This window comes from Nerophis ophidion, linkage group LG24, assembly GCF_033978795.1.
Source record: "Nerophis ophidion isolate RoL-2023_Sa linkage group LG24, RoL_Noph_v1.0, whole genome shotgun sequence".
NCBI classification, from domain to species: Eukaryota; Metazoa; Chordata; class Actinopteri; order Syngnathiformes; family Syngnathidae; genus Nerophis; species Nerophis ophidion.
In genome coordinates, this window is record NC_084634.1 from 36,227,069 (window position 1) to 36,249,398 (window position 22,330).

General features: G+C 38.2%; 1 protein-coding gene and 1 long non-coding RNA gene across 3 annotated transcripts; one reads left to right on the forward strand and one right to left on the reverse strand.

Moving 5' to 3' along the window:
• The first annotated feature begins 9,608 nt into the window (after positions 1-9,608).
• On the forward strand, positions 9,609-16,158 carry ttc32 (tetratricopeptide repeat domain 32). The gene is made up of 3 exons (XM_061885683.1): positions 9,609-9,742; positions 9,820-9,986; positions 15,666-16,158. The coding sequence occupies exons 1-3, from the start codon at positions 9,627-9,629 to the stop codon at positions 15,791-15,793; spliced, it is 411 nt and encodes a 136-aa protein (XP_061741667.1). The 5' UTR covers positions 9,609-9,626; the 3' UTR covers positions 15,794-16,158.
• LOC133541947 (uncharacterized) lies at positions 10,153-21,544 on the reverse strand. 2 transcript variants are annotated; one of them, XR_009804017.1, is made up of 3 exons: positions 20,740-21,544; positions 20,380-20,617; positions 10,153-19,040 (listed from the first exon to the last, which is right to left on the reverse strand). It is a non-coding gene; the product is annotated as an uncharacterized LOC133541947 (long non-coding RNA). The 2 variants fall into 2 exon arrangements; XR_009804016.1 differs by having other exon boundaries at positions 20,380-21,544.
• Positions 21,545-22,330: the final 786 nt, after the last annotated feature.

Consider the following 22,330-nt stretch of genomic DNA (forward strand, 5'->3'; position numbering starts at 1 on the left):
AGGTGAGACTTAAATGCTTCTACTGAGGTAACATACATAAACGCAACACAACAAATACCCATAATCCTTTGTATCCCTGAAAAACCCTGAATATATTTAACACCCCCGCGCCCCCAACCCCGCCCACCTTAGCGAGCAGGGTGTATAAAATAGTGTATAAAATATTATTATTGTATCACCTGGGGCTTAAGTCTCCCCCTGTCCTGAAAATCCAATGACGCCTCTGTTTCTAACTTTATTCGGGGGTCTTTGAACGCATCACAGTCATGGGCAATGAGATGCAAAAGTGAAACTTACGCTTAACTTTCTCCTATAACGGACACAGACAGCTGTCAATCACACGAGACTCTTGAGTCTTGAGTACAGTAAGGGCTTTGTAAATGGTGGATATATGGATGAATGAATACTTTATAGGCTGTGGTTGGACGGATAGATGAGTGAATGAATGGTTACATACTTCATAAATGAGTCGATGGATATAGATGAATACTTTATTGATGGATGATAAATGGTAAATAAATAGTATGTTTGTATTGGCGAATTAATTAATAAATACTTTATATATGAATGGATGAATTCAAGAAAATAGGTGAATACTTTATGGATGATTGGAGAATAGTTTATAAATGGTGGATATATGGATAAATTAATACTTTATAGACCGTGGTTGGATGGATACATGAGTGAATGAATGAAAACATACTTCATTAATGAGTGGATGGGTATAGATGAATACTTTATTGATGATAAAATTACTTCATGAAAGGATGGGTGGATGGATGGAGAATACTTTATAAATTATTGGATGAATTGATTAAAATGGATAATTACTTGATGGAAGGATGGATGGATGGAGAATACTTTATAAATGATTGGATGAATTGATTAAAATTGATAATTACTTCATGGAAGGAGGGATGGATGGATAGGGAATACTTAGCTTAAAGGGTGAGTGAATGAATAGATACACTATGGATAATGGATGGATGGGTTGATGAAGGGATGGAAGGATAAACAGATGATTGGACAGATGTAAATGGATGAATGGCTGCTTCATTAAGGACAGAGGGGTGACAGGATGAACAAATACTATGTTAATGGGTGGTTGGTGATGAATGGATGCAAAAATGAAGGGATTAATCCTTTATGGGTGGATAATAAATGCACTATTGGATGGATGGATGATTGGACTGATGACAAAGAGACAATGACATTTTTTGAATGAATGATGAAAGCATGAACAGAGGGACGAATAGTTTATATGACCAGATGTTTGGATGACTCGATGATGAAGGGATGGACATATACTTTATAGATGGGTAGAATGGATGTGAATAGTAATGGTGGAATACGTTATGGACAGCAGTCAATCAGACAGAGCGTTTTCCGTTCGGGCTCCAGTACTCTGGAATGCCCTCCCGGTAACAGTTCGAGATGCCACCTCAGTAGAAGCATTTAAGTCTCACCTTAAAACTCATTTGTATACTCTAGCCTTTAAATAGACTCCCTTTTTAGACCAGTTGATCTGCCGTTTCTTTTCTTTTTCTTCTATGTCCCACTCTCCCTTGTGGAGGGGGTCCGGTCCGATCCGGTGGCCATGTACTGCTCGCCTGTGTATCGGCTGGGGACATCTCTGCGCTGCTGATCCGCCTCCGCTTGGGATGGTTTCCTGCTGGCTTCGCTGTGAACGGGACTCTCGCTGCTGTGTTGGATCCGCTTTGGACTGGACTCTCGCGACTGTGTTGGATCCATTATGGATTGAACTTTCACAGTATCATGTTAGACCCGCTCGACATCCATTGCTTTCCTCCTCTCCAAGGTTCTCATAGTCATCATTGTCACCGACGTCCCACTGGGTGTGAGTTTTCCTTGCCCTTATGTGGGCCTACCGAGGATGTCGTAGTGGTTTGTGCAGCCCTTTGAGACACTAGTGATTTAGGGCTATATAAGTAAACATTGATTGATTGATTGATTGATTGACACAAGACGTAGGTGCGTCTCTTGAGTCTTGAGTACAGTAAGGGCTTTTATTTCACTTTTTGGGGCGACAAAAAGTAGTTTTTGTTTCAACATTTTACAGTACAGTTTGACTCGGGAGACAATTATTCCAAACCAAGTGGATCTCCATCGGAAATGTTGTTTTGAAGCACCACACAATAAAACGTGGAAAGGTCCACCTGTTGTCATCGCCGTGTATGTTGACGGTTGTTGCTAAGGACAACCAGGGTCAAGGGGTCACGAGCGCCCGACCTCTGCTCCGACTTGGCCGGTTTTCCCGACAACAGGCTGGAAACAGAGCGGCTCTTGTCGGGGGCCCACGGGTCAACATTTACCTCCCGGCTCCTCTTTTACTGGACAGCTGCTTTATTGTTTGTTTGCCCTCTTTTTCATGGTTCCCGCGCGCCCAAGGTGAAGACGCCGCCACGTCAGGGACGAGGAAGACGAATGCGACTGGCACGTCGTTGTGAAGTGGGGGGTGGGGGGGTGGGGGGGGGCACGTAAAACTTATTTTCAATTCCAAGAAAATGCATTGGAAAACGCTACAAGGTGGCTTTTTTTTTCACATCACAGCTTTCTTTTTTGGTGAACATCAGTAGAAAGTGCAAAAGCGAAATGTATACCCCCTCCCCAGCAAAAAACATACAATTCAGCATTTTTACCACTGTGTTACATGGCCTTTCCTTTTAAGAACACACGGAACTGAGGAGAGCAAGGAATTTAGGGATTTCACCAGCTACGGTTCGTAATATCATCAGAAGGTTCAGAGAATTTGGAGAAATCACTGCACGCAAGCGATGATATTACGGATCTTCAATCCCTCAGGCGGTACTGGATCAAAAAGCGAGATTAGTGTGTAAAGGATATCACCACATGTGCTCAGGGACACTGCAGAATACCACTGTCAGTAACTACGGTTGGTCGCTACGTCTGTAAGTGCAAGTTAAAACTCTACTATGCAAAGTGAAAATCATTTATCAACAACACCCAGAAACGTCGCCGGCTTTGCTAGGCTTGAGCTCATCTAAAATGGACTGATGCAAAGTGGAAAAGTGTTCTGTGGTCTGACGAGTCCACATTTCAAATAGTTTTTGGAAACTGTGGACGTCGTGTTCTCCGGACCAAAGAGGAAAAGAACCATCCGGATTGTTTAAGGCGTAAATTTTAAAAGCCAGCATCTTTGATGGTATGGGGGTGTATTAGTGCCCAAGGCATGGGTAACTTACACATCTGTGAAGGCACCATTAATGCTGAAAGATACATACAGGTTTAGGAGCAACATCCAAGCATGGACGCACCTGCTTATTTCAGCAAGACGATGCCCAGCCACGTGTTACAACAGCGTGGCTTCGTAGTAAAAGTGTGCGGGTACTAGACTGGCCTGCCTGTCTCCCATTGAAAATGTGTGGGACATTATGAAGCCTAAAATACCTCAACAACTTAAGCTGTACATCAAGCAAGAATGGGAAAGAATTCCACATGAAAAGCTTCAAAAATTGCTCTCTTTGAAGCTTTTCATGTGGAATTCTTTCCCATTCTTGCTTGATGTACAGCTTAAGTTGTTGTGGTATTTTAGGCTTCATAATGTCCCACACATTTTCAATGGGAGACAGGCAGGCCAGTCTAGTACCCGCACACTTTTACTACGAAGCCACGCTGATGTAACACGTGGCTGGGCATCGTCTTGCTGAAATAAGCAGGGGCGTCCATGCTTGGATGTTGCTCCTAAACCTGCATTAATGGTGCCTTCACAGATGTGTAAGTTACCCATGCCTTGGGCACTAATACACCCCCATACCATCAAAGATGCTGGCTTTTGAAATTTACGCCTAAAAAAATCCGGATGGTTCTTTTCCTCTTTGGTCCGGAGAACACGACGTCCACAGTTTCCAAAAACAATTTGAAATGCGGACTCGTCAGACCACAGAACACTTTTCCACTTTGCATCAGTCCATCTTAGATGAGCTCAAGCCTAGCAAAGCCGGCGACGTTTCTGGGTGTTGTTGATAAATGATTTTCACTTTGCATAGTAGAGTTTTAACTTGCACTTACAGATGTAGCGACCAACCGTAGTTACTGACAGTGGTATTCTGCAGTGTCCCTGAGCACATGTGGTGATATCCTTTACACACTAATCTCGCTTTTTGATCCAGGAAGATCTGTTATGTCATCGCTTGCGTGCAGTGATTTCTCCATATTCTCTGAACCTTCTGATGATATTACGAACCGTAGCTGGTGAAATCCCTAAATTCCTTGCAATAGCTCATTGAGAAATATTGTTTTTAAACTGTTGGACAATTTGCTCACGCATTTGTTGACAAAGTGGTGACCCTCGCCCCGTCCCTTTTTTTGGAATGTCTGAGCATTTCACAGAAGCTGCTTTTACACCCAATCAAGACACCCACCTGTTCCCAATCAGCCCGTTCACCTGTGGGATGTTCCAAATAAGTGTTTGATGAGCATTCCTCAACTTTCTCAGTCTTTTTTTGCCACTTGTGCCAGATATTTCTAAACATGTTTCTGGCATAAAATTCCAAATGAGCTAATACTTGCAAAAAATAACAAAAGTTTACCAGTTTGAATGTTAAATATCTTGTCTTTGCAGTCCATTCAATTGAATATAAGTTGATTAGCAAATCATTGTATTCTGTTTTTGTTTAAAATTTACACAAAGTGACAACTTCGCTGGTTTTGGGGTTTGGGAAACATCTGCCTTGTTTTTAATGAATACTTAGGTCTACTTGGTACTTGGGACGTCAAGTGGTTTCTGAGGTGGTATTTTCAGAACCACTGTTGTAAATACTATGATTTTAAGTGTTTAAAACGTGAAATAAGGGTACAAAAGGTACCCTGTCTTCATTTGTACTCTACATGTGTATTATTGTTACATGTACCATGTGTGTACTTAAAGTAGAAGGCAAAAAAAACAACTCGGGAGTAAAAGGTGAACCTTCGAAAACCGCCAGAAGACGCGTGATGGATGGTTGTCTCCCGGGAACTACTGGACTTTAACACTTTGTGCTAACTCTCTCAGAGTGTAAGGGGCAGATATCACAGCAAAGAGAGACATTTAAAGTGTGAGCTTCATGCTGCACATTTACTTTAGTGTCTTTTCGTTTTCACGGCAACAACACTTTTTGAGTATTGACTCGTGTGTCTCCTATGCACAATGTTGTCCTGTCCACTAACCCTGCACATGGCTTTATTTGAGTTGCACACAGTCTGGGGATTAATGATGCACAAAAAAAGGAACTGGCCCCCTTTTAGGCGCGACATTTAACCCCAACAGATGTGGTCTTCACTAAGGAAATCATGGGAAGACTCCAACACTGTTATAGTGTGTCCATAAGATTAAATAAACATGCATATATATATATTAGGGGTGGGCAAATTAATGCGTTAATTACGAGTTAATTCATCAATCTATTAACGCCGACAATTATTTTATCGCACATTTGCGTATCAATCAATCAATCAATGTTTACTTATATAGCCCTAAATCACTAGTGTCTCAAAGGGCTGCACAAACCACTACGACATCTTCGGTAGGCCCACATAAGGGCAAGGAAAACTCACACCCAGTGGGACGTCGGTGACAATGATGACTATGAGAACCTTGGAGAGGAGGAAAGCAATGGATGTCGAGCGGGCCTAACATGATACTGTGAAAGTTCAATCCATAATGGATCCAACACAGCAGCAAGAGTCCCGTTCACAGCGGAGCCAGCAGGAAACCATCCCAAGCGGAGGCGGATCAGCAGCGCAGAGATGTCCCCAGCCGATACACAGGCAAGCAGTACATGGCCACCGGAATCGGACCGGACCCCCTCCACAAAGGAGAGTGGGACATAGAAGAAAAAGAAAAGAAACGGCAGATCAACTGGTCTAAAAAAGGGAGTCTATTTAAAGGCTAGAGTATACAAATACGTTTTATTTACATGCTTTTATTTTGTTAACGCCTTTTCTTAGCAAGATGGTGTCGCCCGGCGTGGAGGGGCTCTTGGTAAAGATGGAACATTTGGCAAAAATACCGGACAATTCTGCAAATTTCATGGCTGGCTTACAGCGTGGTCACTCCGGGATCACTTACGACCGCCGGACAATTCCGAATGTGGATGACGCGTGCTTGCTAGACCGGCTAGCTAGCAGGGGAATACTTTGCCGGCTACATCCAGCGGCCTGTGAAGCAGCGGAGTATATGTGTTGTCCGTCTATTTATGAATAATGCAGACGAGGAGTGTTGGCTGAGTTCTTAACGTTTGCTTTCAGAGCGTGCATATCACCACATACAAGATGCCGTCATGGCGACACAACCAGCATGCTCGTCACTCCTGTTGCATGCTGGGTAGGGTAGTTCTTTTTGTCCCTGGCTCATAACATCACAATATAGTACCATGTATATGATGCGTTCAGTTTATCAAAGCACCAAGCAAACAATCGGAAAATTCCCGTCATATCAATTCCTAGATATGGTCATAATTATTTTAAGTGCACTACGCAGAATAAACACAACATTATTAATATTGCTACTACGAATAATTTGATCAAAAATTCCCTAAAACAGCCCACTACCTATAATATAGGTTTTTTGAACATAAGATCCCTGATAAAAAAAAAATGTTTCTGCTGTTACCTCAGAAATTGCCTGTTCAGATGTTATGATTGTGGCTCAGAGATTTGTATGTAGATTATATTTATTTTCCATAACAAACAGGATAACTTAAATACCCTGGCAGTGGAAATAAGCTTAAATGTTTGTATCTACATTTTTTGAGTTGATTTTCATAAAATATGCTATTTAACTGCTACTGTTTAACAAGGACTGATTTAAATTGTGTTTGCACAACAAATGTTTTGGCGCTTTTGTTCATGTGGGAGAATATTCCAATAAAGGTGCACTACACACTACTTTTGAATTCATTATTGGGCTTTGCGTGTACAATGCAGTTAATCGCGATTAATCGTAGAAATAGTGCGATTAACTTCGATTAAAATTTGTAATCGTTGCCCAGCCCTAATATATATATTTATATATATAAAAATAAAATACGTGTCATCATTTTGCGACGTTTTCGACAGGATGCCTCGCGGGAAGTTTCGAATTGCATTTTAGTGGACTGGACCGGTCTTGTTGGCATGTGTTGCAATGTTAGTATTTCATCGATGTGTGGGCTATCGGACTGCGTGGTCGGTGGTGGTGGGTTTCAGTAGGCCTTTAAAAAAGTGGAATAAAAGAACAAACAGGCGAAAAGCTGACACGACATTATTTATCTGAAACAGTCATTTCTCCCAAAATAATGATGAAAAAAAATCTATGTTGTTAAGAATTTTTGATCTATTCTTCAATTACTTCACATCAAATATTACACTTGAAATACTTTTGGGGGAAAATATTGAATACTTTGTGTGTTTTTCATAGTAGTAGCAGTAAAAAGGGAAAAAAAACAACAACAAAAAACGGACAAAAATAAAAAAATTAAAACTTAAAATTGACCGATGCATTCGAAGTTGATCGAGACACTTGAGCATTGAAGTGAAAAAAAAAAGAGAAATGTATAAGTTATTTTAAAAACAATTATGAAGGGCCCTTTTGGGTACTCAGAGGATTTAGTGTGATGTTTTGTTATGTTTATGTCATTGCTCAAAAAATATTAATAAAATACAATAATTTTTTCATACCAATAAAATGGGCAAAAAACTCAACAAAAACAAAAAAAACATTAAAAAAATTAAATAATGAAAACTTAAAATTGACCGATGGATTTGAAGTTGATCGAGACACTTAAGCGTTGAAAGTGCCCCTCGGCGTGGCGTCCCCTTGACGTGAGAGTGGCCGTGCGCAACCCGAGGGTCCCTGGTTCAATCCCCACCTAGTACCAACCTCGTCACGTCCGTTGTGTCCTGAGCAAGACACTTCACCCTTGCTCCTGATGGGTGCTGGTTAGCGCCTTGCATGGCAGCTCCCTCCATCAGTGTGTGAATGTGTGTGTGAATGAGTGAATGTGGAAGTAGTGTCAAAGTGCTTTGAGTACCTTGAAGGTAGAAAAGCGCTATACAAGTACAACCCATTCATTCATTCATTCATATATATATATATATACATATATATATATATGGAGAGGCAGAAGTGATTACATTTTGCTTTTTATTTATTATTTTACTTTTTTTGGGTCTGGTTTTGTATTTACTTTGTATCATTTCGTGAGGTGTATATTATTATTATTATTTTCTCTGTTTGGTTTATACTTTATGAAGTGTTGCACTTGTGTTTTTCTTGTGTTTTTTGATTTTTTTATTACATTTGGATGTATTTGTTGGTTTAAATGATATTTATGAAGCAAGACTATGTCAAAGGGGGCAGGAAATTATAATAAGATTTTTCTCTTCATCCTGCTCCTTCTCAGGCATTGTTGTGTGAATTTAAATGGTATAATCGAGGTATAATTGTGTATCGATCAAAATGCACATGAATGAAGGAGATAAATTAAAAAAATGAATGAATGAATGAATTGGAAATAAAACCGCGTCATGTTGTGTTATTTGGCAACAACCGCTGGCAAATAATAACTTGTGAGCTTTCCTATCATTTGATTATTTTTTTAATTTAATTAACATTGTTAGATTATTAATGCAGAAAAAGAAAATAGTTTGTGAATATAAACAAAAAAAGTGTTTCCGGTTTATACTATTAACTGCGCCCACTTGTGTAGCATAGTACTGTGACGTCACTTCCGTATTTTTTTTTTTTTGTCGAAATGGCTTTTGATTGATTGATTGAAACTTTTATTAGTAGATTGCACAGTTCAGTACATATTCCGTACAATTGGCCACTAAATGGTAACACCCAAAAACGGTTTTCAACTTGTTTAAGTCAGGGTTCACTTTAATCAATTCATGGTAAAGAAGCATTTAAAAATATTCCGGGCTGCCAACCTTGAATTCAAAAAACAGTCCTGCTCACATTTTAGGTTTTTTTTCTTTTTTTGTCTGAATGTGGTAACTAAGCAAGCTGAATGGAAATAAAACAGCGTCATGTTGTGTTATTTGGCAACAACCGCTGGCAATAAATAACTTGAGAGCTTTCCTATCATTTAAATTTGTTTTTTTATTTAAGTAACATTGTTAAATTATTAATGCAGAAAAAGAAAATAGTTTGTGAATATAAACAAAAAAAGTGTTTCCGGTTTATACCATTAACGGCACCCAATTGTTTAACATAGTACTATGACGTCACTTCCGTTTTTGTTTTTTTTGCCCAAAATGACGGAGAGACATTTAAAAATATTCCGGGCTGCCAAAGTTGAATTTGAAAAACAGAACTTCAAGCTTTAAAACATATTTATTCCCATCCTGCTCACGTTCCAGTTTGTATATTGTCTGAATGAGGTAACTAAGCAAGCTAATTGAAAATAAAACCGCGTCATGTTGTGTTATTTGGTAACAACCGCTGGCAAATAATAACTTGGCGGCTTTCCTATCATTTTTTTTAATTTACATTAACATTGTTGAATTAATAATGCAGGAAAAGAAATGAGTCTCTGAATATAAACAAAAAACGTATTTCCGGTCTAGTGACGCATGGCACAGTGACGTAACTTCCGTCCTTTTTTTTTTTTTTTTTTGCTAAAATGGCGGAGGAGCATTTAAAAACATTCCGAGCAGCCAACTTTGAATTCGACAAACAGAACTTCAAACGGGCAGAGGAGCTTTACAACATATTTATTCCAGCCTGTGCACAATCCAGGTTGTTGTTCTTGTCGTCTGAATGTAAGAACTAAGCGAGTTAATTGAAAATAAAACGGTGTCATGTTGTGTTCACAGGGAATGTGACGCCGCTTATTTGGCGACTGCTTACAACAACCGTGGACAAATTAAATACTTTAGAGTGGACTTTAACGAAGCTATGGAGGATTACACCGCAGCGATACAGGCTGACGGACAGTTTGAAGTACCCTTCTACAACAGAGGACTAATACACTATAGATTAGGTAAGAAAATGAAGCACATCCGGTTTACTGTCATGAGGACTTGTTCCTATGGGCCGCTAGATGGCGCTGTGTGTGTACTAATCATGTGTTTTTAAATGTTTATACATTTTAACAATAACAAACAGATGAGAAACAATAAACAAAATAGTTCAACAACATTACAAAACATAAAAACGGCACAAAACAGCGCATGGAGGTTGTAAATTCAATCAGAATCAGACATACTTTATTAATCCCGAGGGGAAATTAAAATGTTCTGCACAATCCCATTCAAGACCAGACAAACATTACAGGGAGACAGAACAGGTCGCGTCTGCCAACTTCCGGCGCCCCTTACAAAAAAGGTGAGATACAGGTAAACAAGTGGGGGGGAATCGGAGAAAAAAAAAAAAAGATTAAAATAAAATAAAAAACGGTCTAAGTCTGGGCCCCTGGAGAGGGGAAAAACACAACTCATAGCCATAGTAGACATCCCTCTTACAACATCAAACATTATAGAACATTAAAGAGCAGAGCTGATGCAACCAGCTACTTCTACATACAGCTATGAATAAAAAGTAAAATAAACATATACACTGTTGTGGCCTCCGCGGTGTTCCATGCCATCGTCCGCTGGGGTGGAGGGAGCATGGCCAGAGACAGGAGCAGACCCAACAAAGCAACCAAGGGAGCCGACTCCCCTCTCGTCCGCCAACCAATGTAACAAAATAGAATACAAAAAAAATATATATATATAATAATCCAGGTGCAAAGCCACAGGCTCATTCAGATTCATTAAATAACTTAAATTTGAGTATGAGTTTATTTGGAACATGCAAGCATACAACATGATACATCACAATTTCCAGTTTCTCTTTTCAACATGTTCGAAAAGGAGTAGGAAGAAGCACAGCTTATTTAATCCTACCCCTTTTCTTTTACATAACAGTTGCTAAAACTATTGTTCACTTCCTGTTCTCAATGTGTTCACAATATACTCCATAAGTAATTAAATAAAAATAAATAATTTTTGGAAGTTTTATTCCATACGATGAGATAAGTAGGATTATTTTGAGAATAAAAGAATGAATGGGTGTATAAATTCAGAATGTTTATCATGATTCTTCTTTTTTGCACTTTGTAAACAATAAATTTGAAGAGTTTCTTGAAGTGGATCATATTAGTACATTGTTTGATTGCTTTGCTTAATCCATTCCATAGTTTCATTCCACATCCAGATGTACTGTAGGTCTTAAGTGTCGTACGTGCGTACAAATGTTTTAAGTTAAATTTGGAACACAGCATCATCGTTTTCACAGCTTTTTTGTTGTTAGAGGTAGAGAGCGTTTTAAAGTATGAGGTTGCAAAGGTGGAATTCCTTTTTAAATTGTTGTTCATACAGTGTAAAACCAAAAATCACATATTTAAAGAAAAGCACAAATTTGTCATGAATATTGTCCAGGATGAAGCGACAGATGCCCTGCCATAGTGATGGAGTGTTTTCACAAGTCCAAAACAAGTGGTTAACAGTCTCTGGATGCATGTTACTTGCAGGTGCAGGTAACATCAATGTCCGTCTTGTATCTAACCATTACAGTCTTTACAGGGTAATAACCATGAATGATTTTAAAGGATATCCTTTTGACTTTGTTGGTAAGTAAATACCTGTTAGGAAGGGACCATGTTTTGACCCAACAGATGTCATTTACAACATTATTCCAGAGGGCAATTACATAGGAGACAGACACACAATCATTTTGGAATAAGCTGCGGATTTTACTGTTATTTTTCTGATCAAAGCAAAGTTTCCCCACAGGAGTGTCAAGTGGATCATTCACAATTTTTACAGCAGAAAGATGAGGTGTGTAAGCCCTGTACAACATAATAACACCTGTTGGAATGGCATCAAATACAATGGCAAATTGTTTGGGAGTCACAGGTATCTTAAAATGGTTGAGAAATTCTTGGTAAATAAAAAGTTGACCTTTGTGTTTTTCAAGATTATCTATCCATCCATCCATTTTTTACAGCTTGTACCATTCGGGGTCGCTGGAGTCTAATTTCACACTATTGTAGACTGACCATATTCTAAAATTCCAAAAAAGAGGACACATATATGCGTGCCAAGGCCGGGATTAGGTGAACATTTGCCAATGATACTCAAACTTGCTTTATAAATAATATATTTATTTAAAGGCCTACTGAAATGAGATTTTCTTATTTAAACGGGGATAGCAGGTCCATTCTATGTGTCATACTTGATAATTTCACGATATTGCCATATTTTTGCTGCAAGGATTTAGTAGAGAACATCCACGATAAAGTTCTCAACTTTTGGTCGCTAATAAAAAAGCCTTGCCTGTACCGGAAGTAGCAGACAATGTGCGCATGACGTCACGGGTTGTAGGGCCTTCACTTCCTCACATTGTTTACAATCATGGCCACCAGCAGCAAGAGCGATTCGGACCAAGAAAGCGACAATTTCCCCATTAGTTTGAGCGAGGATGAAACATTTGTGGATGAGGATAGTGAGAGTGAAGGACTAGAAGGGAAAAAAAAGACGAGGGCAGTGGGAGCAATTCAGATGTTATTAGACACATTTACTAGGATATTTCTGGAAAATTCCTTATCTACTTATTGTGTTACAAGTGTTTTAGTGAGATTATAGTCATATCTAAAAGTCGGAGTGTGGTGGCCACCAGTGTCTCTGAGGGAAGCCACGGAGGACCCAAGAAAGTCGCAGCTGCCTCTTTGACAGGTGCAGGAGGAACGACACGAGCTCTTCTCATGTCTACGGTAAGAGCCGACTTAATACCACAATTTTCTCACCGAAACCTGCCGGTTGACATGTGGTAGAGAACCATGTTCGCCTGACCGCTCTGTTCCATATTAAAGCTTCACAACAAACAAAGAAACACCGGCTGTGTTTGTGTTGGTACAGTCGGCTGCAATACACCGCTTTCCACCAACATCTTTCTTCTTTGTAGTCTCCATTATTAATTGAACGAATTGCAAAAGATTCAGCAACACAGAAGTCCAGAATACTGTGTAATTATGCGATAAAAACAGACTACTTTTAGCTGTGAGCGGTGCTGGAAGAACATGTCCGCTACCACCAGTGAGGTCACGTGCACGCGTCATCATTCTGCGACGTTTTCAACAGGATACTTGGCGGGAAATTTAAAATTGTAATTTAGTAAACTAAACCGGCCATATTGGCATGTGTTGCAATGTTAATATTTCATCATTAATATATAAACTATCAGACTGCGTGGTCGCTAGTAGTGGCTTTAGGCCTTTAAAACCATTTTTCTCCTCTGTTGACAGCAGTGTTTGCGCTAGGAATTCCCCCCCCCCCCCCAAAATTTGGGGTCCCACTTTTTTGTAAGCGTTTTGAAAACAAATGATAAATGTATGCATTATCTTGTTATATCTCACATTCTATATTGTGTTTTTGGAAAAAAAGGTTGTCATAAACGTTACTTAAATCATTAAAAAATACATATAAAAAAAGAAAACAAATTTGGATACATATGTGAACGTATGGGCACCACGGTGGAAGAGGGGTTAGTGCATCTGCCTCACAATACGAAGGTCCTGAGTAGTCCTGGGTTCAATCCCAGGCTCGGGATCTTTCTGTGTGGAGTTTGCATGTTCTCCCCGTGACTGCGTGGGTTCCCTCCGGGTACCCCGGCTTCTTCCCACCCCCAAAAACATGCACCTGGGGACTAAATGGGCCCAAGTGTGTGAATGTTGTCTGTCTATCTGTGTTGGCCCTGTGATGAGGTGGTGACTTGTCCTGGGTGTTCCCCGCCTTCCGCCCGAATGCAGCTGAGATAGGCTACAGCGACCCACCCGCGACCCAAAAGGGACAACGGTAGAAAAATGGATGGATGTAAATGTATTCAGTTATAAACATTCATTCACTTTTATTCTTTCCTTCATGGATCTAAACTTTACTGCTGCTGGTAGTTTTTTTATGTATTTATTTAATAAATTGTAGGTGTTTTTATTTCAGTATAAAAGTGTAAAAAGTGTTTTGCTTGGGTCATGAAATGATAATGGCGTGCCAGGGCAAAAATATATTTTATATCTAACGCTTAAATCTCCGGAGTTTACATCAACTTCAGATCTATCCCTCATTTCAAAATGTTTTAGTTTGTTTTTTTATGTTGTTTTTGTGTTTGTTTGTTTTCTGCCCATTTTTGTCAAACAAAACTATGTTTTTAATGGCAAACACAAAATGTGCAAAATCTTCCACCAAAAATATTTTTCTTCGTGGAATATTTGATGTGATGTAATGGGAACCTTGGATGGGTCAATAATTCATAATAACATTGATTTTGATTCAATATTATGTTTTGAGCAATGACCGTTTGAAAGAAAAAAACAGCTTTGTTTTATTAGTCAACATTGCAACTTTTTATATATTACATTTTACCTTTAGGCTTTTTTATTTCACTTTTGTTATGTTTTTGTTTATTTTAATAGTATTTTTAGAATGTGCCTTGGGCCTTTAAAACATTAGCTGTGGGCCTCAAATGGCACCCCTGCTATAGATAATAAAAAATTAAATCTGATAGATCTATCAATTAAAAAGCAGAGCCTGACGGCGCGTTTATCACAACTCTCTCGCTTTCTCTGTCTCTGCCCCACCCTCATGAATGCTGCTGCATACGCACACCTTCACAATTTATTTTGTATTTAACCCCTTCTTAACCCTGAACGCAACCCTAACTCAAAATGCCAGACATTTGAGGCATTTAATAAACTCCACCCGGACAGCCCTGCAAAAGAGGACATGTCCGGGGAAAAGAGGACGTATGAGCAGTCTACCTATTTGGGTTAATAATATTTTTTGCAAACCAGTAATTATAGTCTGCAAATGATGTGTTGTTGTTGAGTGTCGGTGCTGTCTAAAGCTCGGCAGAGTAACCTTGTAATACTCTTCCATATCAGTAGGTGGCAGCCGGTAGCTAATTGCTTTTTAGATGTCGGAAACAGCGGGAGGCAGGGTGCAGGTAAAAAGGTATCTAATGCTTAAACCAAAAATAAACAAAAGGTGAGTCCCTAAGAAAAGGCATCAAAGCTTAAGGAAAGCTATGCAAAACGAGACTAAAACTGAACTGGCAACAAAGTAAACAAAAACAGAATGCTGGACGACAGCAAAGACTTACTGTGGAGCAAAGACGGTGTCCACAAAGTACATCCGAACAGGACATGACAATCAACAATGTCCCCACAAAAGAAGGATAAAAACAACTGAAATATTCTTGACTGCTAAAACAAAGTAGATGCGGGGAATATTGCTCAAAGGAAGACATGAAACTGCTACAAGAAAATACCAAAAAAAGAGAAAAAGCCACCAAAACAGGAGCGCAAGACAAGAACTAAATCACTACACACAGGAAAACAGCAACAAACTCAAAATAAGTCACCTACTTTGAGACAAGAGCTATAGTGATGCATGCTTGGTTATGCTTTAAAGTCAAATCCAACAATTGCAGCAACGACTTTTTACTGTCAACTCAGTTTAGTTTTTTAATGATGTCTGTTGATGGTGTGCCTCCGGATTTATTCAACGCAAAAAATGTGCTTTGGCTCCAAGAAGGTTGCAAAAGTGTACTAATCAACATCCTATGTAGACTTAGTGTCTGCTAAGTGTAACAACTCATCATCTTTCATTTAAATGTCTTACAGGTTTCTTTGACAACGCCATTCGGGACTTCCAGCAAGCTTTAAAGCTCAAAGAAGATTTCGAAGATGCCAAAGTTGGTCTTCAACGCACGCTCCTGGACCAACGGGACAAAATAAAACGAGGATATTGACAACTGTGTGCGAAACTGCAGTCTAAATGTATCTGGCTGGGGAATTTGTAAACTCACACGCTGCTTGTGTAGGTAAACACATCCGTCATCGTAATAGGCAGGAGACTATCCCAGTCGATCACAGAGCACCTATAAAGACAAACACAATTCTAGAACATTTATATCAGGGGTGTCAAACTCATTTTTAATCTACCGGACTGGCAAAAACACGACACAATTACTTAAAAATAAAGACAACTTCAAATTGTATTTTTTTGTTTGTTAAAAATAAAACAAGCACAATCTAATAATGTACAAATTATAATGTTGTTCTTTTTTTTTACATTTACTGTCCTTCTGAATAAATGATGTGATAATGTTCATCAGTCAACTCGTTGGTGTTAATTTTCAATCTATCACATGGGTGTCAAACTCTGGCCCGCGGGCCAAATTTGGCCCGCCGTTTAATATAATTTGGCCCCTGAGGCAATATCAAATTAACATTAGAGCTGGCCCTCCTGTATTATACAGCAGTGGTGCCGCTGTAACACCGCATTCACCGCTAATACTCTTACTTGTCAACACTGCCGATTTTCCCAGAAGACTCCCGAATTTCAGTGCCCCTCTCGAAAATCTCCCGGGGACAACCATTCTCCCCAGTTTCTCCCGATTTCCACCCGGACAACAATATTGAGGACCCTGCCTTTATCGTACTCTACAGCCTGTCGTCATGTCCTTTTTTCCTCCCTACAAACAGCGTGCCAGCCCAGTCACATAATATATGCGGCTTTTACGCACCGCAATGAATGCAAGTCATACTTGGTCAACACCCATACTGAAGGTGGCCGTGTAAACAACTTTAATACTGTTACAAATATGTGCCACATTGTGAGCCCACACCAAACAAGAATGACAAACACATTTCGGGAGAACATTCGCAACATAAACACAACAGAACAAATACCCTGAACCCCTTGCAGCACTAACTCTTCTGGGACGCTACACTATAGCCCCCCCCGCCGCTACCACCATTTCTTTTATTTTCATTTTATTTAATATGACATTGATGTTCTTTTGTTTGTTTTTGGAAAGTTGATTTTGCACAGTTAAGTTATATATGCGTTGCTTGTTTTATATTCAGTGTTAAAGCAAATCAGTTTAGCAAACTGAGCAATAATCAATGTTTTTATTCTTGCCCTTTCTCTGGCTACTTGAATGTTTGATTCATTCATTATTATTTTATTTTCAAATGTATTATTAGCCTTTGGAAAAAGTTTATTTTGATACCTACCTCAGAGGGCTGCAAATAGAAAAGAGCCATTACATTTTTATTCAAATTTTATTTGATATGCCATTAACACGGACCACCAGTACAAGAAAGGACAGAGCAGGCTGTACTTCCTCAGGAGACTGCACTCCTTCAACATTTGTAGAAAACTCCTGTGGATGTACTACCAGTCTGTGGTTGCCAGTGTTCTGTTCTACATGGTAGTGTGCTGGGGGGGCAGTACATCTAAGAAGGACAGCTCCAGACTTGAGAAACTGATCAGGCGGGCCGGTTCTACAATCGGAATGAAACTGGACTCACTGGTGACAGTGGCAGAGAAGAGGACTGTTGACAAACTAGTGAGCATCCTGGATGATGCCAGTCACCCTCTGCATAGTGTTATCAGTAGCCAGAGGAGGCTGTTCAGTGCTAGACTGCTTCATCCCAAGTGCAGGACTAATAGACTCAAAAACTCCTTTGTCCCACACGCCATTAGACTGTACAACTCCTCTCTGGGACGGGGGGGTGGGGTGTATTAGGATGACAGGGGATGCAAAACATTAACAGTGCAATACGTTTTCATAACATGGTCACTACTGCCTACTTTGTCTTGTTATATTCTTATTTTGCTGTTATATTGTTATTCCCATTGTTTTTATTCTTTTTGTAATATTTCTCTATTTTGTTTCCTTTTAAACCCCCATTATTTACTTTTTTTTTTTTTTAAATTGATCTCAACTCTACACTGCTGCTGGAATTTTAATTTTCCTGAAGGAACTCTCCTGAAGGAATCAATAAAGTACTATCTATCCATCTATCATTGATATTTTTTAATTATTATTATTATTTGAAACTCGATTTTGCATGTCACTATAAAGTAACATAAGCTTTGCTTGTTCAATATTCATTGCAAAACTTGTTTAGGTCCTATTAAAAAGTTAATTTGTTAAATTTGGGCCCACCCTGTATTTGAGTTTGACACCCCTGATCTGTCAAGATTAAAAAAATAATATCAAAATCAAATTACAGGATGTTATTTATGTGGTTTGCTCATTTTCCTCAATTGCTGCACTAATGTGTTTTTGTTTTGTTTTACGTATTTAGCGTCATCGACAAGGATACAAAGAAATGCTATTGCGACATCTAGTGGAGACATTTAGAACTGCATTTTTGCTTTCAACTTGCAAAACAGCCGTACGAATCGACCACTCCTCCTAAGATAGTGGTAATCACCTCCATTATCAAGTAACATTATCACTGAAGGACAAGGCTGAACATCAGAATCAGAAATACTATATTAATTCCCGAGGGGAAATTCTCATTTTCAGCACAATCCCATTCAAGATCAGACAAACAATACAGGGAGACAGAACAGGATTGAGGCCAAGGGAAAAAATATTACATATTACACACTGAGGAGGAGAATTAGGACCTGGTTTAAATATAGTTCTGATAATAAACTGCCAATATCACTCAACATCTGTGTTGGCCCTGCGATGAGGTGGCGACTTGTCCAGGGTGTACCCTACCTACCGCCCGAATGCAGCTGAGATAGGCTACAGCGACCCCAAAAGGGACAAGGGGTAGAAAATGGAATGAGAGATGGATGGATACATTGAAAAATGTACAGTTAATACATGGGATTGGTATCGGTGCTGGTATCAGCCCATTTCACTCAAGGATAATAGGAATTTGCAGCATAGAAACCTGAATTGAATCGAGAATGTCTCCCAAGTTCCAATCTAATTCCATTCATAATTATCGTGGTGGACAACAGAAGCTACAATTTCAAACAATAATTTTGCTGTATTCTAGAATCATGCTTTACCGTAAATTCCGTACATTCATGTTTTATATTTCGATAAAATATTACATCTGCCCTAGTTTGTGAATGTGAGTGTGAATGTTGTCTATTTGTGTTGGCCCTCTGATAAGGTGGCGACTTGTCCAGGGTGTACACCGCCTTCCGCCCGAATGCAGCTGAGATAGGCTCCAGCGACCCTGAATGGGACAAGCGGTAGAAAATGGATGGATGGATTACTACTATGAACCTCATGTGCATGTTTTAATCACAGCAGATGTTTGTTAACAATTATTGAAGCATATTCTATCAAACAGATCAATCCATTTGTTGTATTTCCAATTATGGAAAATGGTGGAAAAATACAAAATAGAGATATTTTTTGTTGAATTATAATGTTTGTCAAGTATTTTTAGTATTTAACCAAACTTTTGTTTAACATGATACATTACACCTGGTATTGGCTGGAAGGAATTTAACCAAATTGCAATTCATTTAATTCCACTTCCTGTAATTCCCATTCAACATCCTGTGAGGTGGAGCCAGTTCTTAAAATTCTTTAAAATTAAAAAAAAATCTTAAAAGTAATTTAAAAAAAATTTCGCCATCAAGACTGATTAACTGGCCGATGATTGAACAATAACGTTAAAGTAAAATATATGGAAGAAAGTATTTTAAAAAGTTGGATTGACGTGAAAATGTAAAAGGTTCATCATGTATTAAAACAATGAAACAAAAAAATGTCTATAAAAAGTTTAACTAAATATTGGGGTGTTTAAAAAATAATGGACTCGGTGGAAATAAAGAACAAAACAGCCTTGGCGGAGGTATCAAGTGTAAAAGCATAATGACAAAATAAGATGTCACACAACATATTTAATGGACAATTGTCTTTTTCTTGGCAGTAACCTTGTTTTTTTTACACGAACAGCAATGAACATAATAAATACAAAACAAATTTAAATGACAAAAACAGCACCCATGAGGATTAAGAGGAAATATTAATAATTTAATATTTTTTTAATAGTAAAGGGATTGGCAACACTAAATTGGCCCTAGTGTGTGAATGTGAGTGTGAAAGTTGTCTGTCTATCTGTGTTGGCCCTGCGATGAGGTGGCAACTTGTCCAGGGTGTACCCTGCCTTCCGCCCGATTGTAGCTGAGATAGGCGCCAGCGCGACTCCAAAAGGGAATAAGCGGTAGAAAAATGGATGGATGGATCATTTCTTTTTTATTCCTTTCATGAACATGCATATATATATATATATATATATATGTAGTGAGTCTTATTCTGCGTTGTGTAGTTTTTTAAGTAGGAGACACTCCACCATTCTGTCGTTTCATCATTAATTGGACACCTTTGTTGGAAACATGATACACATACACAGGTCTCTACTTTTCTGGCGGAGTGATACCCTATCAGCAAAAGTCCGATAAAAGAGGAAGTAAACAACATTCATTCATACAAAAAATAATAATTTAAATTACATTAACAAAAACGTTTTATCACAAAAAATAATTATACACAAATCCACATACCTTTGTTGGAAACATGAAACACATACACAGGTCTCTACTTTTCTGGCGGAGTGATACCTCATCAGCAAAAGTCAGATAAAAGAGGAAGTAAACAACATTCATTCATACAAAAAATAATAATTTAAATTACATTAACAAAAACGTTTTATCACAAAAAATAATAATACACAAATCCACATACCTTTGTTGGAAACATGAAACACATACACAGGTCTCTACTTTTCTGGCGGAGTGATACCTCATCAGCAAAAGTCCGATAAAAGAGGAAGTAAACAACATTCATTCATACAAAAAAATAATTTAAATTACATTAACAAAAACGTTTTATCACAGAAAATAATAATACACAAATCCACATACCTTTGTTGGAAACATGAAACACATACACAGGTCTCTACTTTTCTGGCGGAGTGATACCTCATCAGCAAAAGTCCGCTAAAAGAGGAAGTAAACAACATTCATTCATACAAAAAAATAATAATTTAAATTACATTAACAAAAACGTTTTATCACAAAAAATAATAATACACAAATCCACATAGCTTTGTTGGAAACATGATACACATACACAGGTCTCTACTTTTCTGGCGGAGTGATACCTCATCAGCAAATATCCGATAAAAGAGGAAGTAAACAACATTCATTCATACAAAAATAATAATTTAAATTACATTAACAAAAACGTTTTATCACAAAAATAATAATACACAAATCCACATAGCTTTGTTGGAAACATGATACACATACACAGGTCTCTACTTTTCTGGCGGAGTGATACCTCATCAGCAAAAGTCCGATAAAAGAGGAAGTAAACAACATTCATTCATACAAAATAATAATTTAAATTACATTAACAAAAACGTTTTATCACAAAAAATAATAATAATACACCAATCCATATACCTTTGTTGGAAACATGAAACACATACACAGATCTCTACTTTTCTGGCGGAGTGATACCTGCGTAATTACCATGTGTAATTATGACCAAACATTTGACGCTCTAATCCTTACTTAACAAAATTGTGCATAAAAAAAGCACTTAAAACAACACATCACTTATACCTACAACATTAATGCTTTAACTTTTAAAGTGTTATGAAAGTTTAGAAATAATATTTACACAAGAAACACAGAGCAATGAAGAACTATTACCTCATCAGCAAAAGTCCGATAGAAGAGGAAGTAAAAATCCGAAAAAAACGCAGTCACTTCCTCCACCAGACATCCGGTTCTTCAAAATAAAACCAATACTTCAAAATAAATCATAACACCCTGTCTCGTTCATAATATAGCCCAACAACATCACACTATTACATATATATATATATATATATATACATATATATATATATATATATATATATATATATATATATATATAGGCCCTGCGATGAGGTGGCGACTTGTCCAGGGTGTACCCCGCCTTCCACCCGATTGTAGCTGAGATAGGCGCCAGCGCCCCCCGCGACCCCAAAAGGGATTAAGCGGTAGAAAATGGATGGATGGATGGATATATATATATACATACATATATATATATATATATATATATATGCCACTTACAGTTGACACTTTTAATAGTTTATTTGTTCTTTCATACATTTCTATGATCAGAAAGGCATAAAACCAAGACAGTTATCAATCAATCAATGATATAATAAAACAACAGACTGAATAAATTAAAAGGATCATGGAAAAACTATGAGTTATATACGGTCTCATCCTCATATCTTTCAGAATCATATTTTTATACTTTTTCTGAAGCTGCTCAGTTAAATCCTTCTTTCACCTCATCACCATCAAGCCTATTTTTTTAACCAAACTCAACAATTCCATTCTGTTTACCTCAATAATGAAAACATTTGATTCGACTTTTTACATATGTGAAGAAAATATGTTATTTGTTCATACGATTTATGCAATGATGTAATGTTTTTTTTTTTAACTA